Source organism: Chelonia mydas, chromosome 24 (genome assembly GCF_015237465.2).
Source record: "Chelonia mydas isolate rCheMyd1 chromosome 24, rCheMyd1.pri.v2, whole genome shotgun sequence".
Classification (NCBI taxonomy): domain Eukaryota; kingdom Metazoa; phylum Chordata; order Testudines; family Cheloniidae; genus Chelonia; species Chelonia mydas.
The window spans coordinates 7,623,461-7,646,632 of record NC_051264.2 but is presented as its reverse complement, the minus strand read 5'-3'; the positions used below and the strand labels follow the sequence as shown (position 1 = coordinate 7,646,632).

General features: G+C 55.2%; 1 protein-coding gene across 4 annotated transcripts; it reads left to right on the top strand.

Moving 5' to 3' along the window:
* Nucleotides 1–9,452: 9,452 nt before the first annotated feature.
* Nucleotides 9,453–22,181, top strand: LOC102947704 (cathepsin S). Of its 4 annotated transcripts, none has more exons than XM_037883578.2 (8): nt 9,453–11,228; nt 13,778–13,918; nt 15,127–15,249; nt 16,847–16,996; nt 17,077–17,301; nt 18,738–18,903; nt 20,449–20,551; nt 20,761–22,181. In XM_037883578.2, exons 2-8 carry the CDS (start codon nt 13,787–13,789, stop codon nt 20,858–20,860), a joined length of 999 nt encoding a protein of 332 aa, XP_037739506.1. In that variant the 5' UTR covers nt 9,453–11,228; nt 13,778–13,786; the 3' UTR covers nt 20,861–22,181. The 4 variants fall into 4 exon arrangements, with proteins under 4 accessions (XP_037739506.1, XP_037739505.1, XP_037739507.1 ...); XM_037883577.2 differs by having other exon boundaries at nt 9,454–11,228; nt 13,781–13,918; XM_037883579.2 differs by lacking the exon at nt 13,778–13,918 and having other exon boundaries at nt 9,459–11,228.
* Nucleotides 22,182–23,172: the final 991 nt, after the last annotated feature.

Below are 23,172 nucleotides of genomic sequence, written 5' to 3'. Positions count from 1 at the left end.
TGATTATGGCCCCGCAGCTGGGCCGTGCCCTCTGCACCCTGTTGTGTTATAACCTGGTCCCGGGCAGGGTACCCCCAGGTAGGGTTCCCAGGTGTCCGGCTTTCGACCGGACAGTAAAAGCCTGGTCGGCGGCGCTGCGGGGCTAAGGCAGGTTCCCTGCCTGCCCTGGCTCCGTGCGGCTCCTGGAAGTGGCCGGCATGTGCGGCTCCTAGGTGCAGGGGCGGCCATAGGGGCTCCGCAAACTGCCCCCTCTCCGAGCGCTGGCTCCACACTCCGAGGTGGCGGGGCCTGCGGGTGGGGGCAGAGCTCGAAGCCGCCCCTGGAATTGTGCCGCCCCAAACACGTGCTTGTTTGCTGGTGCCGAGAGCCGGTCCTGCCCTGGCCGGGCTGACGCCTAGGGGGCTGCAGGAACATGCCGGGCTCTTCCCAGGCGCCGGCTGAGGTCAGGGCTGCCCGGAGACCACAACCTGAACCCCCTCCCACACCCCAAGCCCTGTCCAGCCCGGTGACAGTGGGGCAGAGCGAGCGACGGAGGGAGGGGGGATGGAGTGAGTGGGGTGGGGGCCTCGGGGAAGGGGTGGGGCTGGGGCAAGGGTGTGGTTTTGTGCAATTAAAAAGTTGGCAACCCACACCCAGGCCCTGGGCGCAGGCCATCCCTGCAGGCTGGGGGCTCCGGGCAGGGCCCCCCCAGGCGGCGGGCCGTCCCTGCAGGCTGGGGGCTCCGGGCAGAGTCCAGGGGTCGCTGGCGCGATGCCGGCGCCAGCAGGGCCAAGGGGACCCGGGTGCGTCTGGCCCTTTGCTGCCCCCTGCTGGCGAAGAGCGGCCCAGCCCCCCGCAGGGATCAGCCAGACAGGGGCTGCCCCGGGAGGGAGCTCTCTGCCCCCCTCCTGGGGAGCCGGGGGATGGCCCCGCTGGGCCAGGCCTGATTTGCGTCCCTGGGCTGGGACCCTCTGGGCTTTGCCCCTTCGTTGCAGGCGGGGGCCGGGCTGGGTGGTGAGGCCCAGGGAGCTGTCAGCTTACGGTGCCCCAGGAGACGGTGTGTCCAGCTGGGGGTGTCTGTGTCAGCCTGGGGGTGTGTCCGGCTGGGGGTGTCTGTGTCTGGCTGGGAGATGTCCGGCTGGGGGTGTCTGTGTCCCGCTGGGGGTGTCTGTGTCTGGCTGGGGTGTGTCCGGCTAGGGGTGTCTGTGTCCGGCTAGGGGTGTCTGTGTCCGGCTGGGGGTGTCTGTGTCCGGCTGTTGCCTGTTTCTGCTGCTTCCTGCTCCCCACGGGCCCTGTCTCTCCCCTGGGCTCCTCTCCTCAGTGACTCAGACTTTCCTCCTGGCCCTGCCCTGTCTGACCGCACGGGGCGGGGTCATGTGACCCTTTCTGGCAATCTTCACAGGGAGGGCTGGGGCCCGTGTCCAGCCAACCCCTGCCCCTGACTCCCCCCCTCGACCCCCACAAGGGCTGGGGGGGGGGGGCCTCAGCCTGGCCCTGCAGCCGCCTGCGCAGAACGTGGAACCCGATGGCGCCACCCCCAGCCCCGCTCGGCCCAAGAGCCCCGGGGGCAGTGACCATGGGCCGGCGGCTCCCCGACCCCCCGGGGCAACGCTCCGCAACGCTGGGAACCGCAGGACGCAGCGAGTCGGACGGGCTGACACTGATGTGACCCCCCCCCGGCTCCGTGTGTGTGTGTGTCCCTGCGCCCCCTGCTGGACGGGATGGGCCCTGCTGTGGGGGTGGGGTGGGGGTGTGTGTGTATGACTGTGTGTGTGTATGAGTGTGGCGGTGTGTATGGGTGTGGGTGTTTGGGAGTGTTTGGGAGGATGGGTGGGTGGGTAGGTGAGTGGATGTGTCTATGGCTGTGTGTGGGGTGTGTGTGTGGGTGTGTATGGTATGTACCGTGGGGGTGTCTATGGGTGTGTGTATAGTGTGTGTGGGGGTGTATGGGTGTGTGAGTGGGTGGCGTGTGTGTGTATGGGGTGTCTGTGCGGGTGTGGGGAGTGTTTGTGGGTGTAGGTGTGGATGTGTGCAGGTGTGTGGGTGTGTATCGTGGGGGTGTCTATGGGTGTGTGTGCAGGCGTGTGTGGATGGGGGGGTGGGGTGTGTGGGGGTGTATGGTGTGTATCGTGGGGGTGTCTATGGGTGTGTGCATGGTGTGTGTGCGGGTGTGTGTGGGTGGGTGTGTCTGTGGGTGGGGGTGGGTGGACACACGTGGGCCCGCAGGCGGGGCGGGATCAGGCTGCTCAGCCCAGCTCTGTGTCTGTCTGTGCCCAGGGGCCTCACACTCTGTCCTGTTCCCCCCCAGCCCCGGCCCATCCTGCCGGGGAGGGGCTTTGGCTCCCAGAAATGTCCCAGATTCCCATCAGTCTGGGCTCTGCCCCCCCCCCCCGCAGGGGTCTCCCGTGCCCCCCACTCCCTAACAGGGGGTTTGTCTCCCACTTCCCACGGGTGACTTCCAGGGATGAGCCCCCCCTCCACACAGCCTCCACTGGGGGGCAATATCTGGGAGGAACAGGGGGAGTAGGATTCCTGGAGGCTGGGGGGCCCTGCCCCCTTTCATGCACCAGCCCCCCAGGGGCCGATTTCTGCTCTGTGTGACCCCCCCCACACACACACACATCTGCCAGGGCCAGACCCCTGTCGAAGGAGCAGCGGGGGCCTGTGTCTGGGTGGGGGCAGAGAGAAGGGCGGGTGAGTCCCTCCCCCCGGCAGTGGAGGCAGGCAGGGCTGGGGGGGGCAAGGGAGGTGCTTCGTTCCAGCTCCGCTCCCTCTCACTTCCCCTGTCTCTTCTCTTTGCCCCCAGCTGGGAACCAGGCGTCTCTGCTGTCCTGGCAGGTCCCGGCGGGTCCCGCAGCAGCGAAGGGCGATGGGGCGAATCCCCCACAGACCAGGCGGCCCTTGGACAGGGATTCTCCTGGCAGGTCAGAGAGGGAGAATGTGGGACCCAGGTGTCCGGGGCAAAAAGGGCTGCAATAAGAGCCAGTGTCAATCAAAGCGGAGGAGCTGTGGGTCGGGACTCAGGGGCACCGGCAGAGCTGGGCTAGGGGCACCCCAGGGCTGGAGTAGCCGGAGGGGGGCTCTGACGCTTCCTTTCCCAGGCTGGGTCCAACCCCACCCTCCCCCGAGGCTGTGCCCCAAAGCCGCGGGGACACGCACAGAAGCCCCGTTGTGTCCCGCAGCAGGGATCAGCTGTTTGCTTGTGTCTCTCTGTGCTAGAGAACTGGGGGACACACACCCAGGCCCCCCGCCCCACACTGAACTCCCTCCCCCCAGATCTAGCAGGCGGAACCAGAGCCAGGCAGAGACCCAGGGACCAGGCACCCCGTGGGGGGTGGGGGGAGAAGGGAGAAGACCCTTTCCCCCCCACCTCCCCCGGGTTCCTTCCTCCAAAGCGAAGGGGAAGTGAGCGGAGGAGGCTGGGAGGGGAAGTCTGAGGCCAGAAGGGCCCCATGGGGCTGCCCTGCCTGTGGGTCCGGACTCCAGGGTCCCCGCCCAGACGCCTCCCCTGGGTCGAGGCAGGTCCGGCTGCAGCAAAAGGCGGCGGGGCGGCACCTGGCGAGGGGTCCCTTGCAGCTGAGAGGGTGGAGCCGGGGTGGGGGGACCCAGGTGTCCCGGACACCAAGGACTGTAACAGGGGAGAGTTGAAATGCAAATGGAGGGGCTGCAGGTCGGGAGTGAGGGGCACCAGTTAGTATCTGTCTCTCTGGTCTCCCCCCCCGCAGCCTCCGTCCTGGGCTCCTGCCTGCAGCCGGTGCCGGCCCAGACCCCGGTGACCATCGTCCTCACCCCGCCGAGCCCCGCGGTGGGAGGGGGCGTCAGCCTGGCCCCGCAGAATCCACCACAGGACTTCGTGCTCTGCAGCTGGTTCCGATCAGCGACCGCCACTGACGGAAACAGCCAGATCCTCACCTACTACCCACAAACACCCCCCGTCCAGACCAAGGACTGGGCCCACACGGGGCGGGAGACAGCAGGGCCGGGCTGCGCCCTGCACATCGCGGGGTTAACGCTCAAGGACACCGGGAACTACACGGTGCTGATTCAGAGCCTGACTAGGCCTGTCCTCGCCACGGTGCATCTGCCCATCTCTGGTAAGTGCCACCCCCGCGCCCTGCCCCTTCCCCATCCCCGCCCCAGCGATGGGCTCTCGGCCTCTCCCCCGGGGATGAACCTGGCTGGGTCATGGGGGGGACCTGCCCCCAAACACAGACCCTGCCCTGTATGTGGCATCCCACCCCCCTGCCCCCAAGAGATGATGACCCCCCAATACACAGAGATGTGGGGCTCTGGGCCCCCAGACGCCCGCTCCCTGAGCTGGGAGCCAGGACTGAATATGGATGGGGAGTGACCCCCCAGCCCCAACAGCTGCTGCTGTCGCAGTTGGTATAATCTGTATTAACCCCATTGTGCCGGCTCCACAGACCTCCCCACGCAGACCCCACTCCCCTGCCCTGCCCGGATCGAACCCAGGAGTCCTGGCTCCCAGCCCCTCCTGCTCTAACCCACCAGCCCCCACTCCCCTCCCAGAGCTGGGGAGAGAACCCAGGAGTCCTGGATCCCAGAGCCCCACTCTTTCCCATGTTGCTGTGTAGCCCTACAATAAAGTCTCACTACGGCCACCAGGGAGCTGGGTCTGAATCCTCCACAGGGCTGTGGGGCAGGAGCCCCGTAGAGCGAGGGCTCCCCTGGGGTCGGGAGGGATCCAACTGCTCCCCCCAGTGACGCTCTCTCTGTTCCCAGATGGAAGAACGTGCTGCAGACACAGGGATCCCAGTTCTGGCACCAATGCCCCAGAGCAGCACTAGGGGCCCAGGCTGCAGGGAGCGGCGTTGGGGGATTGTTACTGACCGTCTGATCCAACCCTCCCCACATCTCTCCTTCAGACACCCCTCGTCCAGGTCTCTCTGCCGGGGCCGTCGCTGGGATCGTCATCGGGTCACTGGTGGGGGTGGCGCTGGTCGGAGTCGGGGCCTATTTCCTCTGTGAGTAACACCCGGCCGCCCTGGGAGAGCCAGGACTCCTGGGTTCTCTCCCAGCTCTGGGAGGGGACTTGGGTCTAGTGGTTAGAGTGGTGGTTGGGGGGAGGAAGCCAGGACTCCTGGGTTCTCTCCCTGGCTCTGGGAGGGGAGTGGGGTCTCGTGGTTAGAGCAGGGGGGGGCTGGGAGCCAGGACCCCAATTCCAGCATCTCTGATGATTCCTCCCAGACTCTCGCTGCCGGAACGAGGCCCCAGGGAGAATGGTGTAGGAGAACCTGCCCCTGACAGCCAGGGCAGGGCCAGTGGTGAGTGACAAGGCTCCAGTCCTGTCCCTTATTCCAGTCACGCCCCCTCCTGAGTCCCAACCCGCAGCCCCCAGCCAGTTTACCCTGTCCCCTCTGGGCGGGGGTGGGGGAGGGTTACACAAACCCTGGGTCCCACTGACTCTCCCAGGGTCCCTCCTCCCACCCCGAGCTTGGCTGGAGGGGTTGGGGGGGGGTCTCTATGGTCCGGTGCTAAAGCCCCTCTTGCCTGTCTCCCCCGGCCCAGCCCGGGAGCCCCCCTGACCCCAGCCCCACATACCAGGTGCGCACCGGCCCCTTGCGCTGTATCCTCCCCCTGAGGGGGTTTGGACCCAGTGGGGGGAGGGGGGAGGTGCCCCCCAGAAGCCCTATGGCTGAGAACGGGGCTGGTTAACACATCCCAGAGCAGGGGGGAGCAGAGTGAGCCAGAAGGGGACCAGCTGGGAGCCTCAGGGCTGAGGGGAGGCGCTATGGGGGGCCCAGCACTGGGAGGGGGAGGATGGGCCCCTGGTGTAGGAGGGCTGTTGGGGTCCCACGGGGAGGGAGGGGACTGGGCCCTCCCCTGGGGCGTCTCTGGCTGAATCGTCCCCGTTTCCCCCAGACACTGCAGCCCTGACAGCAGGACGTGTACAAGGAGCTGAAGAAGTGATGCCCCCCCTGCCCCCTCCTGCCCCCCGGTGCATGCTGGGAAAGGCGCATCCCCAAGCCTGGGTCCCGCCGCCCGGGGACGTCCCACCGATGAAGTGTTAATGGTCAGGAACAGTTACCCATTGTCCCATTAACTCCATGAGAACGTAAGAGCGGCCAGAGTGGGTCAGACCCAAGGCCCATCCAGCCCAGTGTCCTGTCTGCCAACAGTGGCCAGTGCCGGGTGCCCCAGAGGGAATGAACAGAACAGGGAGTCGCCCGTGATCATCCCCTGTCGCCCATTCCCAGCTCCTGGCAAACAGAGGCTAGGGACACCATCCCTGTCCATCTTAGCGAATAGCTATTGATGGACCAATCCTCCAGGAACTTATCGAGTTCTTTTTTGAACGCTGTTATAGTCTTGGCCTTCACAACATCCTCTGGCAGGGAGTTCCACAGGTTGACGGTGCGTTGAGGGAAGAAAGACTTCCTTGTGTTTGTTCTAAACCTGCTGCCCGTTACTGTCATTTCTCAATCCCTAGTTACGAGGAGTAAATAACAGGAGCCTCCAGCGGCTCCTTCTCCAGCTCTGGGCTCCGGTCAATAAACTCAGCCTGGTTGTCTCTGTAAGGCCTGGCCGTGCTGGGGCCGAGTGGGGCGCTGGCTGGGGGGTCACAGCCACATACTGGTATGCATCCGATGAAGTGAGCTGTAGCTCACGAAAGCTTATGCTCAAATAAATTGGTTAGTCTCTAAGGTGCCACAAGTACTCCTTTTCTTTTTGCGAACGCTTTAGCTCTCACCTTGCAGGGGGGAAGGGCCCAGGCCATCAGTTGCCAGGAAACAGGGCGTCAACCATTCTCTGTGTCCAGACCCCTGCACACACCTGCCCTTTAGGGCTCTGCAGTAATCATACACCCTTACCCCACCACCTAGATACTTAAGAACTGCATAGGGGAAACTGAGGCACCCCCACACTATTCAGAGGAAACACTGAGAACAGTCCCACTTCGTCACATCTCTGCCCCCTTCGAGACCGAACTGAGCGGGGTCACTTTAGCCAGTGACCTGGGGAAGTTCGAAGCCACCATGGATGCCCCAGCATCTCTCCCATTCCTCGGTAGGAGTTACACCAGGCCCTTCCAGTTTCACGCCCTCCCTTAGGTCGGGGGTGGTCGATAGCACTCGCAGGCCGCATGTGGGAATGCTTATGCGGCCCATGCCCTTTGGCCACCCCCAAAACCCCAGGGGGTCAAACTGGGATTGGGTCTTCCCCCCAACAAGCTGGCCAAACACAGCCACTTGGTTATAGGACTGCTTAACTTTCTTAACAGCTTTCACTCCATCTGAGACCTTCTCAAAGCTATCTACACTGGATCTTTCAACAGGAAAGTCAGTGGATCCATTCACAACCGAAAATTTCTGGCTGTTAGGAACTGAAACTTTCTTGATTAAATCACTTTCACACTTCAGTTGCAGTAAACTGCTTGCAAAGACTCCATGAGGATTCCTTTCCCTAGGGGCTTTTCTATGCAACAATTCACCCCTCACAGAAATTCTGCTCTTACCCTCTTCACCGAGGGCTTGCTCTAGAGGAACACTTTCCTGAGCAACAACAGACTCTTTCTGGGTCTCCCTTACATCCAGAATTACCTCTGGCCCATCCGGCAGATTCCTACACAATCCCCTTTCAGGCAAACTGACAGACTTCCTAGATAAAAGGTTAGAAGCCTTCTCCTTCCCTTTGCCACACACAAGTTCAGGAATCTTTTCCTTCTTGCTACAGGTTTCCACACCCTCAGTAGGTAACACAATCACATCACCTTCATGCTCTCCTTGTGCCCTGCCTAGGATCTCACCCTGATTAGTCAGAGTTGCTCCACCCTTTCCCAACAACACAGTAGCAACAGGCAAAATACAAGCACCAGAATTGTCTGGACTCTGAGATTTTACATAGACAGTAACTGGTCTATGCGACCTCGTTACAGGGCCATTCTCCCGAGCAGACACAAACTTAGGGCCCTTCCCTTCCTGGGCTTTAGCTGAATCCAGAACAAACTCTGAGACAACTGCACTACCCTCAACCATCACAGGCTGAAAGGCCCCTTCTGTCTGCTCCACAGACAAAGAAGAGCCGGACACACTTTCTCCTTTCCCAGACTCACAGCTTGGGATCTCATTCCCCTTGTCCCAGCACACAGGGCTGGTCACAGACAACTGCTTAAAAACCGGGGTAGCTCACTCCACAGGCAAGTCAATACCCCTGACAGACACAGGCACATTTCCTTCACTGTCACAAATCTCCACCCAGGTAACAGGTAAGGTCCAGGGACACTCATCTTCCACTCTCCTCGCCTTCCCACTCTGCTGACTAGACACAGCCATCAGCTCACAAGGCTGCCTAGGCTCATCCAGACTTTCCTTACCAAGCACCTTGCCACTCCCAACAGATCCCCTGCCCTGCCTGTGTCTCCCCCCACTTAGCTGGGGTCTCAGCTCCCACTGTGCTCAGCACTGCCCTGGCTGTCCCAGTGGGGTAGGCATCGAGCTCGCTGCTTTCCTCACTGCATCAGAGCCAGCGTGAGCCCCCTGAGCCCCCCTCTCTGGTGTGCAAGGGGGCGGGGAGCGTCTCTCTGTCCCACCCAGCCCCAGGGGTCTGGTTACAGGCAGGCAGGTATCCTGAGCCTAGAAGCTCCTCCCTGCTGCCAGCCAGGTCATCTGCTGTAGCTCACGAAAGCTTATGCTCAAATAAATTGGTTAGTCTCTAAGGTGCCACAAGTCCTCCTTTTCTTTTTGCATTTTCATGGACCATTTTTCTCTCCGCCGATTGGTTCCCTGGATTCAAATTCAAACCCTTGGCAGTTACCGGAGCAGGGCCTGGATCCTGTCCCAAAGAGACACAGTCACCCCACAACAGGGTCTCACAGCCGATATCCCGGAGAACCCCACCGGCCAGCCAGCCCCACCCCTCCTGGGTCTGCACAGGGATCTGGGCCATAGGCAGGGCGAGGGCCTTCGTCCCTGGGACCCTCACCCAGCTCACACAGCCCCTCAGCATCTGAGGCTGCACCACCAGGGGTCTGACAACAGTTCTCTCTGTCCCAGGATCTCACCACCCCAGGAATGTCTCCCCATTGACCGTCACCTTCCCCAAGGGACCCCAGCCTGGGCGGGGTGTGTGTGTGTGTGTTTAGCTGTGTGTGTGCACAGCGGTATCTCTGCGGCTGTGTGTATCTTTGTGTGTGTGTCTGTGTACGTGCATTAGCGGTGTCTGTGTGGGTATTGCATGTTTGTGTGTGTCTCTGTGCACACATGTGTGTCTAGTGTCTCCGTTCTGTGTCAGGGGTGCGGGTGTCTGGGGACCCAGCGTTGGATGTCACTCCCCAGTCGCAGAGCAGAGGGCAGGGTGGCAGGCAGGTGCTGCCGATGGCTGCATGGAGACAGGGTTTCCCAAAAGCTGCTGGAGGATTCAAACACATGAACCCCCCCACCCCCCCCAGATGGCTCTGAGATCCCTGGACACAGGGTGGGTCAGAGCGTGGGTTATGGGGGGCTGGTGCCCCCATTCGGCTGGGGCGGGACAGAGAGGGATGAATAGGAAATGAGCAAGACAGCAAGGGGCCTTGCTATGGGTCGGGATCTGGGCAGCCTGGCACAGTGGGGGCCCCCAATCTCAGATCCCACCCCTCAGGCCCTGCTCTCCCAGCCCTGAGCTCCCCTCCCACAGCTCTGCCGGTGGCCCTCACTCACGAACCGCAGCCCCTCTATTCTCATTTCCATTGTTCCCTATTGCAGAATTAGATATAGATCTTTCGTACTATAATGAAAATATCACACACTGGAACATACTTCAGTACCAAAGTGATTTGTAACCCAACACCAGCCAAAGTTGATTATTTTGAGCAACACCGCTCTATCTGCTGGATAGCTCAGCAGAGTAGGTACGTTCATGTAAATACAGTTTGCTCCTGAAGTCTCTTACTCTCATTCACAGAGTTCATTCAGACCCTGCTTACATGTGTAACCTGTTTTAGAGGCTGCAGCAGGCAAATATTCATCTCCGAAAGCATTTCATTGCTATGCAGTCTGTGTTCCGAGGGTTATTCAGAATAGGAGCTATGCTGATTTCTAGCAGCTGAAGATCTGGCCTGATTAGCCTTTGCACTGCTATAGAACCTTTCATCTGTGGATCTCAGGGTCCATCTCAGCACCTGCAGGACTGGATTAATCTTTTGTGGGCCACGGCGCCAGGACCGTCGCTCCGCCCCCCTGCTCTGTCCACTGCTCCATTCCGACACCCCGCTCCACCCGGCCTCTTCCCCCAGAGGCCCCGTCCGCGCTCCACCCCGTGGCCCCACTCGCACTTGGCCTCTTCCCTCCCAAGGCCCTGCCTGCTGTTTGAAAGGGGTGAGGGGGTGGAGAGGAACATCTGCCAGCCTGTGTTTGGGATTCTAGGCCTCATTAGCATATTCAAAGTGCCAATATCCATATGCTAATGTGCACCTAGAGGGCATTTCTGCTCAGCCCTGTGCACCCAGGAAAGTGCCCGGGTGCTCTGAAAATCCCAGTCAATGCTGGGTGCTCAGGCAGTTGAGGCTAAACCAAACACCGGCTCGGAGAGCGTGCTGGGTGCCCAAATGCCAGTGAAGCAGCCACTGGACTGCAACTCAGGAGACCTGCGTTCTAGTCCCCGCACTAGCCCTGCCCTGCTGTGTGACCTTGGGCAAATTGCTTCCCTGATCTGTGCCTCAGTTTCCCCCTGCCCTTCGTCTGACTCTATCTATTTAGCTTGTGAGCTCAGGGAGGCAGGCTCTGTCTTTCCCTCTGTGTTCATGAAGAACCCGGTGCACCTGGGTCCTGATTTCAGCTGTTATCTCTAGGTTTTACCATAATACTGATGGTAACTTAAACCCCAAAAGGGAGGTCCCAGCGACTGTTTGCACCTGTCTGAGCTTTTGAAAATGTTGACCCTACTAGTTTATTTTTTAACTCTCCAAATCATGGGTTGTAGGGTCTGAGAAGGGAAGGAAAAACATCTGATTTTAGTCTTCCGGCGCTGGGGACTGAAAATCAGCCTGCAGCTGTAGTGAACATCCCTATTTTGATACAGCCACAGTAATAGTGAAACCAGAGGTCCTGCCATTTCCCCATTCACAGTCCCCTGTGGTGAGCCTGGCAGGGCAACAGAAGTTGTTGTTCTCAGCATGCAGTCACAGCAGGAAGGGTGTTAGGGTTCACTTAGGAGCCAACCTTGGGAGGAGAATTTGGGGGAATTCTTGCTGCCTGCTGATCAGTTCAGGATTCCTGCCTAGAAATCTCCACTGGGCGAACTCCCGTCAGGTATGTTTGGTTTTCTTTTCCCCCCTGTACTTTAAATCTCCTCTTCGTCATGTTTGGAACCATGTGTTTGAGGAAGTAAAATCAAGAAATGATGTTTTGTATTTTGCTTGTAGAGAGTTTGCATCTGCAGACACCGGCGTGTATCAGTCTTGTCTTTCTATCCCCATATAAAACTCTCTCTCTTCCAGTAACCCCCTCTATCCAGTGATGAGCTGCCAAAATCTTAACAACTGGTTCCCTATAAAAAGTTCTGATTTAAGGGATGTGCCCCAGTATGTATTTTTTGTACCAGCAGGGTTACCATATGTCCGTATTTTCCCGGAAGGCGATTTAAGAACCAAAAAGCCTGACCTGTCCGGGAAAATACGGATGTGTGTTAACCCTGCCTCAAGTTCTTTTTTAAAAAGATGGGCCTGAACTAGAAACGAGCTCCGTTTCACATGTGTGGGTCCCCGCCACGCCCTGGGGGTGTGCTAGGGGGACCAGATGTCCCGATTTTATAGGGACAGTCCCAATTTTGGGGTCTTTTTCCTTATATAGGCTCCTATTACCCCCCACCCCGTCCTGATTTTTCACTCTTGCTGTTTGGTCACCCTAGGGTGTGCACATGTGTGGGTCCCAGCTGCTCCATGCCCCCCTCATTGAAGCAGGTGTGCAGGGTTACTGCCCTGGGAACTGCAGGGCACCAGTGGACGTGGGGCCAGCTGCAGACAGGGGCGTGGGGCAGGACTAGCTGGAAGCAGGGGGTGCGGGGCTGGCTGCGGGCAGGGCAGGGGGTGTGGAGCTGGCTGGAGACAGGAGGGTGCGGGGTTGGCTGGAGGCAAGGGGCTGGCTGGAGACAGGGCAGGAGCTGACTGGAAGTAGGGGCTGGCTGCAGGCAGGGCATGGGGGTGCAGGGCTGGCTGGAGACAGGGGCTGGCTGCGGGCAGGGCAGGGGGTATGCGAGAGGCTGGTGTGGGCAGGGGGTGCAGAGGTGGCTGGAGGCAGGGGCTGGTGCGGGCAGGGGGTGCAGGGGGTGCCTGGAGGCAGGGCAGGGGGTGTGGCAGAGGCTGGCTGCAGGCAGGGGGTGGCTGGAGGCAGGGGATGTGGGGGTGTCTGGAGGCAGGGCAGGGGGTGCGGGGGTGGCTGGAGGCAGGGGCTGGTGCAGGCAGGGGGTGCAGGGGGTGGCTGGAGGCAGGGCAGGGGGTGCGGGGGTGGCTGGAGGCAGTGCAGGGGGTGCGGCAGGGGCTGGCTGGAGGCAGGGCAAGGGGTGCGGGGGTGGCTGGAGGCAGGGCAGGGTGTGCGGGGGTGGCTGGAGGCAGGGCAGGGTGTGCGGGGGTGGCTGGAGGCAGGGCAGGGGGTGCAGGGGGTGGCTGGAGGCAGGGCAAGGGGTGCGGGGGTGGCTGGAGGCAGGGCAGGGGGTGCAGGGGGTGGCTGGAGGCAGGGGCTGGCTGAGGGCAGGGTGAGGGGCGCTCATGGGGAGAGCAGTAGGACGCAGCCCAGGCCCAGCAGAGCAGCCGGGGACCCACCAGGCAGCAGCGGGAGCCCCAGGGCCAGGGGTCGGGGGAGCAGCAGCAACAGGGCTTGTGCCCAGGGCCAGGCAGCAGCCCACATGGCTCCCGCAGTGCAGCGCCCCCGGCGGCCGGAGGAGGAATTTCATCACTTCCCAGCCGGAGCCCATCAAGGCCTCGGCGCCCCCTGCAGGGAAGCGGGTTAACAACCGGTTCTAAATCTGCTTCAAAATTTAACAACCGGTTCGGGCGAACCGGCTCCAGCTCACCACTGCCTCTATCTATCCATTCAACACCGTCTCTCTCACTTGCCATACACCCTATCTATCTATTCTCATACACCCGCTCTGTCTCTCTGTCTTTCTAGCCCCGTACACCCCTCCATCTTCCTATTTAGGCTGGAGTGTTCAAAGGAACCTAGGGGAGTTAGGTGAGAGTTAATGGGATTTGGGTGCCTAACTCCCTTGAAAATCGCTTGGGCTTCTTTGAAAATCCAAGCCCTCTTCACCCAAATCTCTCTGGGCCAGATCCTCAGCCGGTGTAAATCAGCTTTGCTCCAGTGACCACAATGGAGCGACACCAGTTTCACCACCTAGGGATCAAACTCATTGACCTCAGTGAAGCTACATCAATTCCCACCCCAGCTGGGAATGTCTCTGACTTTCGCTAGCTCTATCCCTCCCGCCCCGCTGTATCCCTTATACCAGGCTCTGATGCCCAGGTCCAGGTCCAAGATCCAGTTCAGGAGCTGTGGAAGTACCCGGGGGATATTATCCATTCACCTAGCTCTGTTTTCCTTTCACGTCTGTTGTTGTCGTATGGGGTTCCAGGAAGCCCCTTCCCCTGCCCCCTCGCCCCCTAGAGGTACAAGTGTGAGAGCTGCTGCAGGGTCAGGGTTTGCTTCTTGACACTTTGCTCCTGGCAGAGAGAGCGGAGAAATCTCAGCAAGTCAGTGTTGGATCTTTTGCACCATCACTGAGTGGAGGAAATTGAGACACTTGACTTAACCATGCAGATATTATCTTTCACCAGCCTGCTCTTTTTTTTTTTTTTTTCTAGCAGACCAGAATGAAGCTGTTGCTTTGTATCTTCCTGGCCTCTCTTGCTTCTGCTGCTACTGCACATCTACACTCAGACCCGACGCTGGACAACCACTGGGAGCTCTGGAAGAAAACCTATGGCAAGCAATACAGCCACAAGGTGGGGTCTGTGCAGCTATGGGTTCGAAGTGGGGGAGGGGGATTTCCATCACCATCTCCCCTCCGGTCAGCAGGTATCCAGGACCTTGGCATGCCAGCCCTCCGGCAGCTCTCACTGAGATCGGTGCCTCCTGCTCCTCTCCTGGAGACTGTAAAGCTCTCTCTGCTTTCAGAAGTGCATTCAGCTTCAATGAGCATTGGGCCCTGTATGTACCCTCCACCTTGCCGAAACCATCGCAGGGGGTTAGCTGATTTCTTAAAGCGTGTTTTGTTACGGATATATTAGAGCCAGGTGACATATTTCACCCACCTCTTTTTTCTTTCTTTCCTTTTTTTTTTTTGGTGGCAAAATGCATATTCGGGTTGACAGAAACAATTGGGGAATTTGGCTAGATTTTGGCAGATTGTTTCTGTCAAATTAAAAAAAATAAAATGGGAAGGTGGGAAAAAGTGATTCATTTCAGCGTTTAATAAATGAACCGTTTTGACTTTTCCTTTTGGAAAGCCATTTTGTCTCGGAATTTCCCTCCGTTCTATTAACAATAACTAAATAAAAAGGTTTAAAAAGCCCCAAATTGAAACAAAATGTTTGACTCAAGTCCAAAAGTCTTCAAGTGATTTTTAAAACATTGTTCGGTTTGGCTGCCAAACCAAAAAGTCAGTGATTTGGACAGCTGTAAGCTGTATTGTGAATGTTTGATTCTTAATATTGTTTTGCATCCTAACTGTATGTTCAGCTTCTTAATTACTTTGGCTTAGTTGAAGGCCCCGACTGCTTGGGGTCATTAGTGAATCCTACAGTACTTTCCTCCTAAATTACAAGGTATCATCACTGTCCTGGTGGCAATTACATTCTGCCTTCCTATAGTTCCCCCTGATGATTTAAGTGGATACAGTGTGATTCTTCTCTTCTTGTCCCACCCTGTTGTTTAGTGTTGCTGTGTGCTGTTAAACCAGACCACTCCAGAACTGGCTGCATTTTGGGGCTGCGGTAGGACTCAATCTTGCCACGCTTAGCTTGTTAAGACTCCCCTTGATTTCCTAGGACGTTTTGCTTGAGTGAGTGTTGTAGGATCTGGGCAAGATTTTTGCAAAGCACTCAGGTTCGTGGGGGATAAAAAAGCACTGTAGAACTATAACTCATTTATACTGCAGATGGTTTCCTCTGGACTACTGCATAATAACGTGGGGACTGTGCTTTGGTTCCAGAAAGAGGAAGGGGAACGGCGCGTGACCTGGGAAAAGAACCTCAAGCTCGTTATGCTGCATAACCTCGAGCACTCACTGGGGCTGCATTCCTATGAGTTGGGCATGAACCACCTGGCAGACATGGTAAGTTTAAAAAAAATATCACTTCAGACCAAGTGACCGGGCATCTGGGAATTATCTGTATTTCTCAGGGGGTGCCGTGGCCAGAGAATGTAACTGAATCGGGGTAGAATAAGCTGCAGCCAATCCAGGGTCAGTATGAGCAGTGCAGAGGTAGGCCCACAAAACACAGCACCCCTATGTGTCCTCCAGCAGCAACCTGCCCCCTTTACCGCTCCCGAGAGCTGTGCAAATCTTTGTCCTACATGCTCGTGTCAGGGGTGTGTGTGGGAAATCTGCCATCAGTGGGGTAGTCCTGATTTTTTAAGTGCAGGTACTCCACCCCCTGCTAGCCCGCTGCTGGTGTGACCCTTCCCTTCCCCCCCCACCCCCCCGAATGTTTCTGTATCAAATGGCATCCTCCAAGCAGTGTCACCTTGCACATAGAGTGCACATGAGATCAAAACTGAGAGAATCCCATTTCTTCAGGTTCCTGTTTGTCTACGTTATTGTGTCTGCCACCCTCCCTTACCCCCATGAGGAATGCCACGTGTGGAATAACACACAGCCTGTCTGCTAGGCCATTGCGGGTTAAAGAAGTTGCTCCTTTAACTGAAATTGCAGGGGCTTGTGCTTCAGATCCCGTTACTGCCACCGCCAAGCATTCAGAACTCAGGAGTCAGGCCCCTAAAATTATGGTGGCTTAAAAATCCTGGGATTTGAAGAAAGTCTAAGTCTGGGGGCTCTTTTTATTTGCCTCTGGGTTTTGCGCTTTTAAGGGTTATGTTTTCCTGCAGGTCTCCACAGCTACACGAGAGATGGAAATTAAAAAAAAAAAAAAGGCTGAAATTCTTGTGCAATCTCACAACTCCTTCCCCGCCACATTGGTGCTTTAAGGAAAACACCAGATATACTGACACTCTCAATAAAATCAAGAGACTTGGCAATGCTGATGCTCCTGGGTAGAGCTTTGTGAAGAAGAGATTTTTTTGGTTTGGTGGCTGAAAAATCAATAAATCAAAAGTTAGTTTCAGGTGGACCTGAAATAGCAATGGTGAAATGAAAAAAAGATGAAAACAATTCATCTAGGATTGGACAACGCATTTTGTTTAGTTTTCTAGATTATTTATTTTTTAGAAATAAATAAATAAAATGGAAGTAAAATTTGAACTGAAAAGTCATTTTGACGAGTTTTGAATTTTTCCCCCCCGGCTGAGACAATTTTGCAAATTCAAGGTGAGTTCACGCATTGTTTCGGTCCACCCAAAGATGCAGTTTTCAACCCAAAAAAAATATTGTTTTTGTCTGAAAACTTTCCGACAGCGCTAGTTCTGGGTTCTCTCCCCAGCAATGTCCTGGGGGAGGATTAGCACATGAAGAATCACAGAATCCAGAGTTCCCGGCAAACAAAGCTATAGCATAGGCTATTGTGTCAGCCAGGCTGATCCCCAGCATTCAGTCCTGCTCATATTTTTCAGTGCATAAAGGAAAACACTGTGTCAATGAACATGAGTTGAACCTGAGCTGCAGAGTTTGTATCGGAATTCCCCCAGTGTTCGGGGCCAGCCTGTACATCGAAGGGGACGTCAGTCTGAAGGGGTGTGTGTGTTCTTTTAACTAGACCAGCGAGGAAGTGGCTGCTTTGTTAACTGGAGTGAAAATTCCCCACCCACCTGACCGGAATTCCACCTACAGGCCAAGCCCTGGCAGCCAAGTGCCTGACTCCATGGACTGGAGGGACAAAGGATGTGTTACTGATGTGAAAAATCAGGTGGGAGGCTCAATCTGTTCCCTTGCTGACATGGGTGCCCATCACAGCAGTGGCTCAGTGCATCTCTCTGGCTTTTTCAGGGGCCCTGTGGCGCCTGCTGGGCTTTCAGTGCTGTCGGTGCCCTAGAAGCCCAGGTGAAACTGAAAACTGGAAACCTGGTGTCTCTCAGCGCACAGAACCTAGTCGACTGTACCAGTATGTACGGGAACCACGGCTGCAGCGGTGGATTTATGACCTACGCCTTCCAGTACATCATTGATAATGACGGCATTGATTCGGACGCTTCCTATCCGTACACAGCTCGGGTTGGTATCCAGGTTTGAGATAGACACAGAGAGTGTCTGTCTACACTGCACACTAAGCCCGGGTTCTGACTCAGGTTTGATCCCAGGCTCCCCTTCCATCCATACACAAATCAGCCTGACTCAGGACAGCAAGCGCTCAGGCCCAAGGTCCTAGGACTCTGCTAGAGGGGTAGGTCAGAGTCCGAGTCCTGCTGACTTGCGTCCAAGCCTTGTCATTTTGCAGAGTGGGTGCAGCAAAAGCTGCAGACCTGAGTCAGAAGGTCTGTGCAGGGCAGTATGGACACATTAGCACAGCTGTGAGACCTGGGCCCAGCAATTGTAAACCCAGGTTTACAGTGCAGTGTGGATGCTGAAGAGTGGGCTTGGAAACACTGAGTCCACAAGCCCGGGTCCCAGAGACCCAGGTTTAAGAATGCCGTGTAGACATCCCCCCAAAACACAGAGACTCCCTAGTCCTTTTTGTAGTCTGTTGCTGGCATCTCTTCTGGCGAGTGTGTAGCATTCTGTTCTTTGTGGCATGTTTTGCTGGGTCTTCCTGTGCTGTTTGTGTCAGCACAAAGAACAAGAGAAGAGGTCTGCAGGCAGCCGTTAGAGCAGTAAAACTTGGCGTCAGTATTCCTGACGTCCACTCCCAATGTTGGGTGGAGAGTGGTGCCTAATGGCTAGAGCAGAGGGACTTGTGCTCAGGTCACTTGGGTTGTAATCTTAGCTCTGTTTGTTCCTCTGACTTCTCTGTGAAACCCAGCTAATCACACTTCCCTCTGTCCCAGAGGCATGGAGGCTCATAAATCCATCGGTGAAATGCGTGCTGCAAATGTTCACTGCTGTCATTGAAAGCTGAATCCTCATATTTCTCCTTACCTGAGTGATGGGAAAGGAGAGAGATTAACACTGAGTGAATTAAAATTGGCTGAAAATGCTCTTTTCAGGGCACCAAAACTATTTGTGAATTTGACCTAAATTTGGCGAATATTTTTGGCCCAAAACCTCCCCTGATTTTTTCCCCCCGGAAATGTCAAAAGGAACCATTTTGACAGCTCATTCGGACATGAAATGACATTCGAAATGTTTCATTTGAGCCAAATCAAATTTTTTTCGATTTTTTGTTTCAGCAAAAAACCCTGGAAAAAATGCAATTTTGGTTTGAAACAAACCAGTGGGTTTTTTTAGATTTTTGTTTTGTTTTGTTTTCTTTCATTTGTTTGTTTTTCCGGGTAAGTCCCTGAACTGAAAAATCAATTAGTCCCTCAGCTCTGATCTCGATGCCCAGAGGCAGAGGGAATGCTCCAGAGGGAGCAGCAGTGGTTTAAGAAATGTGAGGGATTCAGACAACGGAGGGGAATACAAAGGAGATAAAAAAAAATATTGTGAGTGGGTCAGATGTTCATGCCAGAGGCTGAAATGTCCCTGCTTCATCTGCTCTTTGCCACTGCCAGAACGGAACGTGTCACTATAACCCTGCCACGCGAGCCGCTACCTGCTCCAAGTTCGCTGAGCTTCCGTATGCCAATGAAGCAGCCCTGAAGGATGCTGTAGCCAATATCGGACCTGTGTCTGTCGCCATAGATGCGAAACAGCCTTCGTTTTTCCTGTACAGATCAGGTATGTTCTCTAATCTAGAACACCTCGCGCCCGGTGCTGTACATAGTTTGAAGCCGTGATGCCTTTGCTTTCTGTGGACTGTCTCTTTAAATGTAAAGGGGAATGTGGAGGAAGTTGCTATTTGTTCTGCAGCTTGTTACTGAGGAGACGTGCACATTGTGCTCTTCCCATGGAGACCTGGCTTTTGTTTTCTTGTTATTTCCTGGAATCTTTTGATCCCTCTATAAATTACAGTCATTATCAAACAAAGGCCACAGGCAGCTGAATGCATGTTTTGCTGTTTGTGAGTGACACCATCCTGTTACCCCTTGGTTCATAGGAGCTGACTTTTATTTTTCCCCAGGGGTGCTCCACCCCTTCCCCTGAGGCCCCACCCTCACTCCGCCTCTTCCCACTCCCAGCTCCCCCGAGGCTCCTGCCCTGCTTACTGCTCTCTGCCTTCCCCAAGCGCCTCTCCTAGCTGCCAAACAGCTGATCTGCGGTGCCTCCAAACAGCTGATCAGTGGCACCTTTGGCAGTGCCGCCCATCATCTGTGGCTGCCTACATTACCCCAGGAGCCGTCTCAACCCCAGAACTGGGCTGAAAGGCCATTTTAGAGCCGCCCTGGGCTGAGTTTGGTGCAGCACAAAATTGCAGCCACAATATCTGACAGTGCCTGGAATACAACCCAGTCAAAACTAATTAAAAAAAAGCACAGGTTAATGTAAGCCACACCCACTCAGTGGGGTGTTCTGTCCCCCTCTAGTGGTGGCTGGGCCACAGAAAGGTTGAGGAGCCTGCCACAGCCTTGGTTAGAAGAGGCTGGGTCTTACAGAGCAAGCAGGAAAGGCTCATGCGTTAATTCAGAAGTCCCACGTTCGGTCCCCGCTGCCCATCCTGGCACACTGGCATTACAATAGCATGAGAGAAGGGTCCACACTGGGGTACACACTTGGATGTTGCATAAGTTATGGCAAGCTCCCAAGCACCACACAGAATTGCTGTAGATCCTAACCCTGGCTGGCATGCCCCCTACGCCGGAGCTTTTGGAAGGGCGCCTCCTAAGACAGCTTGTGGCTGTCTTACTCGGTTCCTGTGCTGGGGGAATTCTGGATGTAGGGCTTCTAAGAGAACACTGTGAGGAGACCATAGTGGGAGGAAGATTCCCTCCCGGTGCTTATGGGAATTGGGATACTGAAATAACTCACGGGATGTGTAAGGTAATGGAGCCTTTCAATGTTTGTACAGGCCATGGAAATTAAACTTCCCAGTGGACAGCACGCTGGACTGGGGCTTAGGAGAGCTGGGTTTGATTCCAAGGGCAAGTCACTGCCTGCACTGTGCCTCAGTTTCCCCATCTGTGCAATGGAGATAATGAGACTGAGCCGCTTTGTGATCTACTGATGAAAAGCGTGAGGGATTGTTATTATTAACCCCCTTACAGGGGACCAGGTTAGAGGCATGTTGGCACCATTTGGGTGCTGTTGCTCACAACAATTTTATTGAGCAGAGAAGTCTTTGCTGGCTTTTATTCTCCCTTGTGATTGCGCATTCTTTCCTTCCAGGAGTCTACGATGATCCACTTTGCACTGATGATGTGAATCATGGGGTTCTAGTTATCGGCTATGGCACCCTGGATGGGAAGGACTTTTGGCTTGTGAAAAACAGGTAAAAGAAAATCCATTACTAAGCTTTATTTATCTATAGAATAACGTGCTCCTGGGATATGCGTGGGGTATAAGTGAGCTGTGTAGAGCTGTGCATGTATGTGTCTGTACTGATGTGAATTGGATGCCCTTTTTAAACAGCTTGAAACACATGAGAAAGGTGTTTTATTCTCTTAATGTTTAATTCTGTGTTTTTTCTCCTTCCAACAGCTGGGGTGAATATTTCGGTGACAAAGGGTACATTCGAATGTCCAGGAACAAAGGAAACCACTGTGGGATTGCCAGTTATGGCTCTTATCCACAAATATAGAGGGACGCTCTGCTTCAGAATGCACTCTGGAGATGTGGTCTGTTAAAGTGCGAATCTTAGCCTTGCTGTAATCTAACTGCTCTGTTTGAGAACAATGTACGGGCTGTAGTGGCAAAATCCTCCCATCAGATCCATCTGACGGACCTGAGATAAGTAGCCAAAATGATGAATGATCGTGGTTGGTCTGGTCCAGAATTTGGGCACTTGTAGCTCACTCTCCCTATCCCGCAGGGGTGTTTTCAATTGATTAATGTCTATACATTCCTTTGCGCATGTGAAGTGCTATTTCAGTGCTAAGTATTGTCACTGCCACTGTCTCAAAACGTATTGGCTGAAGGCCATGTCGCACGGATAAAGCTACTCCACGTGGTGGAGTTGCCGAAGCCACGACAGAGGTAGAGAGGCGAAGTAGATGGATCAGCACATCCCTAGCCACATGTATGGATTTTCCCCAATACAGGCCACAAAGCAATCATTAGCAACCTAGGAGATCAAGCAAACCATGGACATTCCTTGGAGGGGGGAATGTGTTTCCCATGGCCACACAAAATTGGGTTGGTATCTTGCAATGCTGCTCCCATAAGTCTTATGCGAAGCCATTACACACCAGCTGTCAGAAACGACCTGAGATCGCCTTGTGCCGTGGAGAAGCCCAGCCATGGAACAAAGTGCTTCTGCTGTTATAAAATGTGACCTACAGAGTGAAGCCAGCCTTTGCCACCCGCAGCGCTTGGACCAAGGACACGGTGCAGAGATGAAGGGCCTGATTCTCTCTGCCACTGCACAGCCATTTACCCCTCTGTGCAAAGTAGGTGTATAATGTTGCTGAATCAGAATAGCAGCAGTTTTCATCCGAGGTATAAATGACTGCACGTGATGCACAGTAGCGGGGAGTCAGGCCCAAAGGCTGTAAATCTAGCTGCAGGTAGAGGGCTAGTGATTGAATGAGCAAGAAAGCAGGGAAAGGGTGAACCTGGAATCCACACCCCCAGCTGCAAGTGCCAGCACAGCACCGGGAATCACACATCTGCTGCCCTGCTCTACTCCACAGGCTGCCGGCCGGGGGCTCCCTGCTTCTGGATCTGACCTCCTGTGCCCTACTTCGAGATATGATTTGCAGACACCTATTGACCGAATCCTTGCGGGATACAGTTTCACAGTGACGTCACACATCTCTACAGCACGTGAAATGCATTCTCATCTCTCCAATTCAGCCGTGAGGTTGCTATGACGATCCAGATGTAATCTCATTTGTAAACAATGCATGTAATAGAAATTACATATCCTCTTCTGAAAGGAAAAAAAAAATATTCAATTGTCTGAGAAGTTTAGGCTCAGTCTGTTTAGCAGGGCCAGGTGTGGGTTACTTAGCGAGCGACAGAAATGCAAAGCCACACCGATTACAGACGAAACAAACTCTCAGGCCCTGATGCTGCAAAATCTAATTCATGAGGGTGGAGCCCTGAATCTCTGCAAAGCCCCAAGACGGCTCCATATGGGCACAAGGGTCTGCTTGAATTAATCAGGTTACAACCTCAGGGCTTTAGTTAATCAAAGGGAAGCCAGTAAAAATGTGGGATCCATCAGTGTATTGCAGGGGCCAGGTAGAAAAATGATCACCAGTGGGACAGTAGTGAGAAATCACATCTTTGTCAAAATGTAACCATTTGGGGAGCTTGTCCCCAGTTATTTCTTTATCTTTGTGGCTGGTTTTAGCAAAATATAATCTGTCAGTTGCAAAAAAAAAATCCCCGACAAACCCACAAAAAACCCCATCAATGGATGAATGTGAACAACTGAGCAACATCGCCTCATGGTGAAATTTCATGAGATTTTCAAGAACCACCAAAGCATTTCTTGCCCTTAGCTAAATTTTCAGTTGTACTTGGGTGGTTCCATGAGGCTGTCTTGGGTCACTGCTTCCCCTCGTTTGCGGGGAGCGCCAGGTGAGTGACTGATGGATCTTGGGCAGCCCCTGTTGTTAGGCAATGTCTGACTGTGTGCTGTTTGTTACCTGAACGTTTAGGATGCAATTCACCCTGTGCAGAGTGCCAGCACAAGGTCTAGACGCCATTTGATCAGGTGCCCAGTTTTTGCCTGGAAAGTCCGGTTTTAAAAGGGACCAGACAGTGTCCAATCAGATTTACTGACCGGACATTCAACGTCTGGTTACTGCGGGCGAGGGAGACACTGGATCATCACCCACACCAACCTCTACTCAGCCGGGGCCGCCTCCTACCTTTGTTGAGTGGCTGTAGCTCCCAGCCCTGGTTCCACAGGCAAATCCCTCCTGACCCAGGTGGCGAGGGATG

Excerpts from the sequence above, each read along its gene's own strand:
- LOC102947704 (XM_037883578.2), top strand. The coding sequence starts at position 13,787 with ATGAAGCTGTTGCTTTGTATCTTCCTGGCCTCTCTTGCTTCTGCTGCT. Across the intron at positions 13,919-15,126 it reads GCAAGCAATACAGCCACAAG|AAAGAGGAAGGGGAACGGCG; the intron begins GTGGGGTCTGTG and ends CTTTGGTTCCAG. Across the intron at positions 16,997-17,076 it reads TTACTGATGTGAAAAATCAG|GGGCCCTGTGGCGCCTGCTG; the intron begins GTGGGAGGCTCA and ends TGGCTTTTTCAG.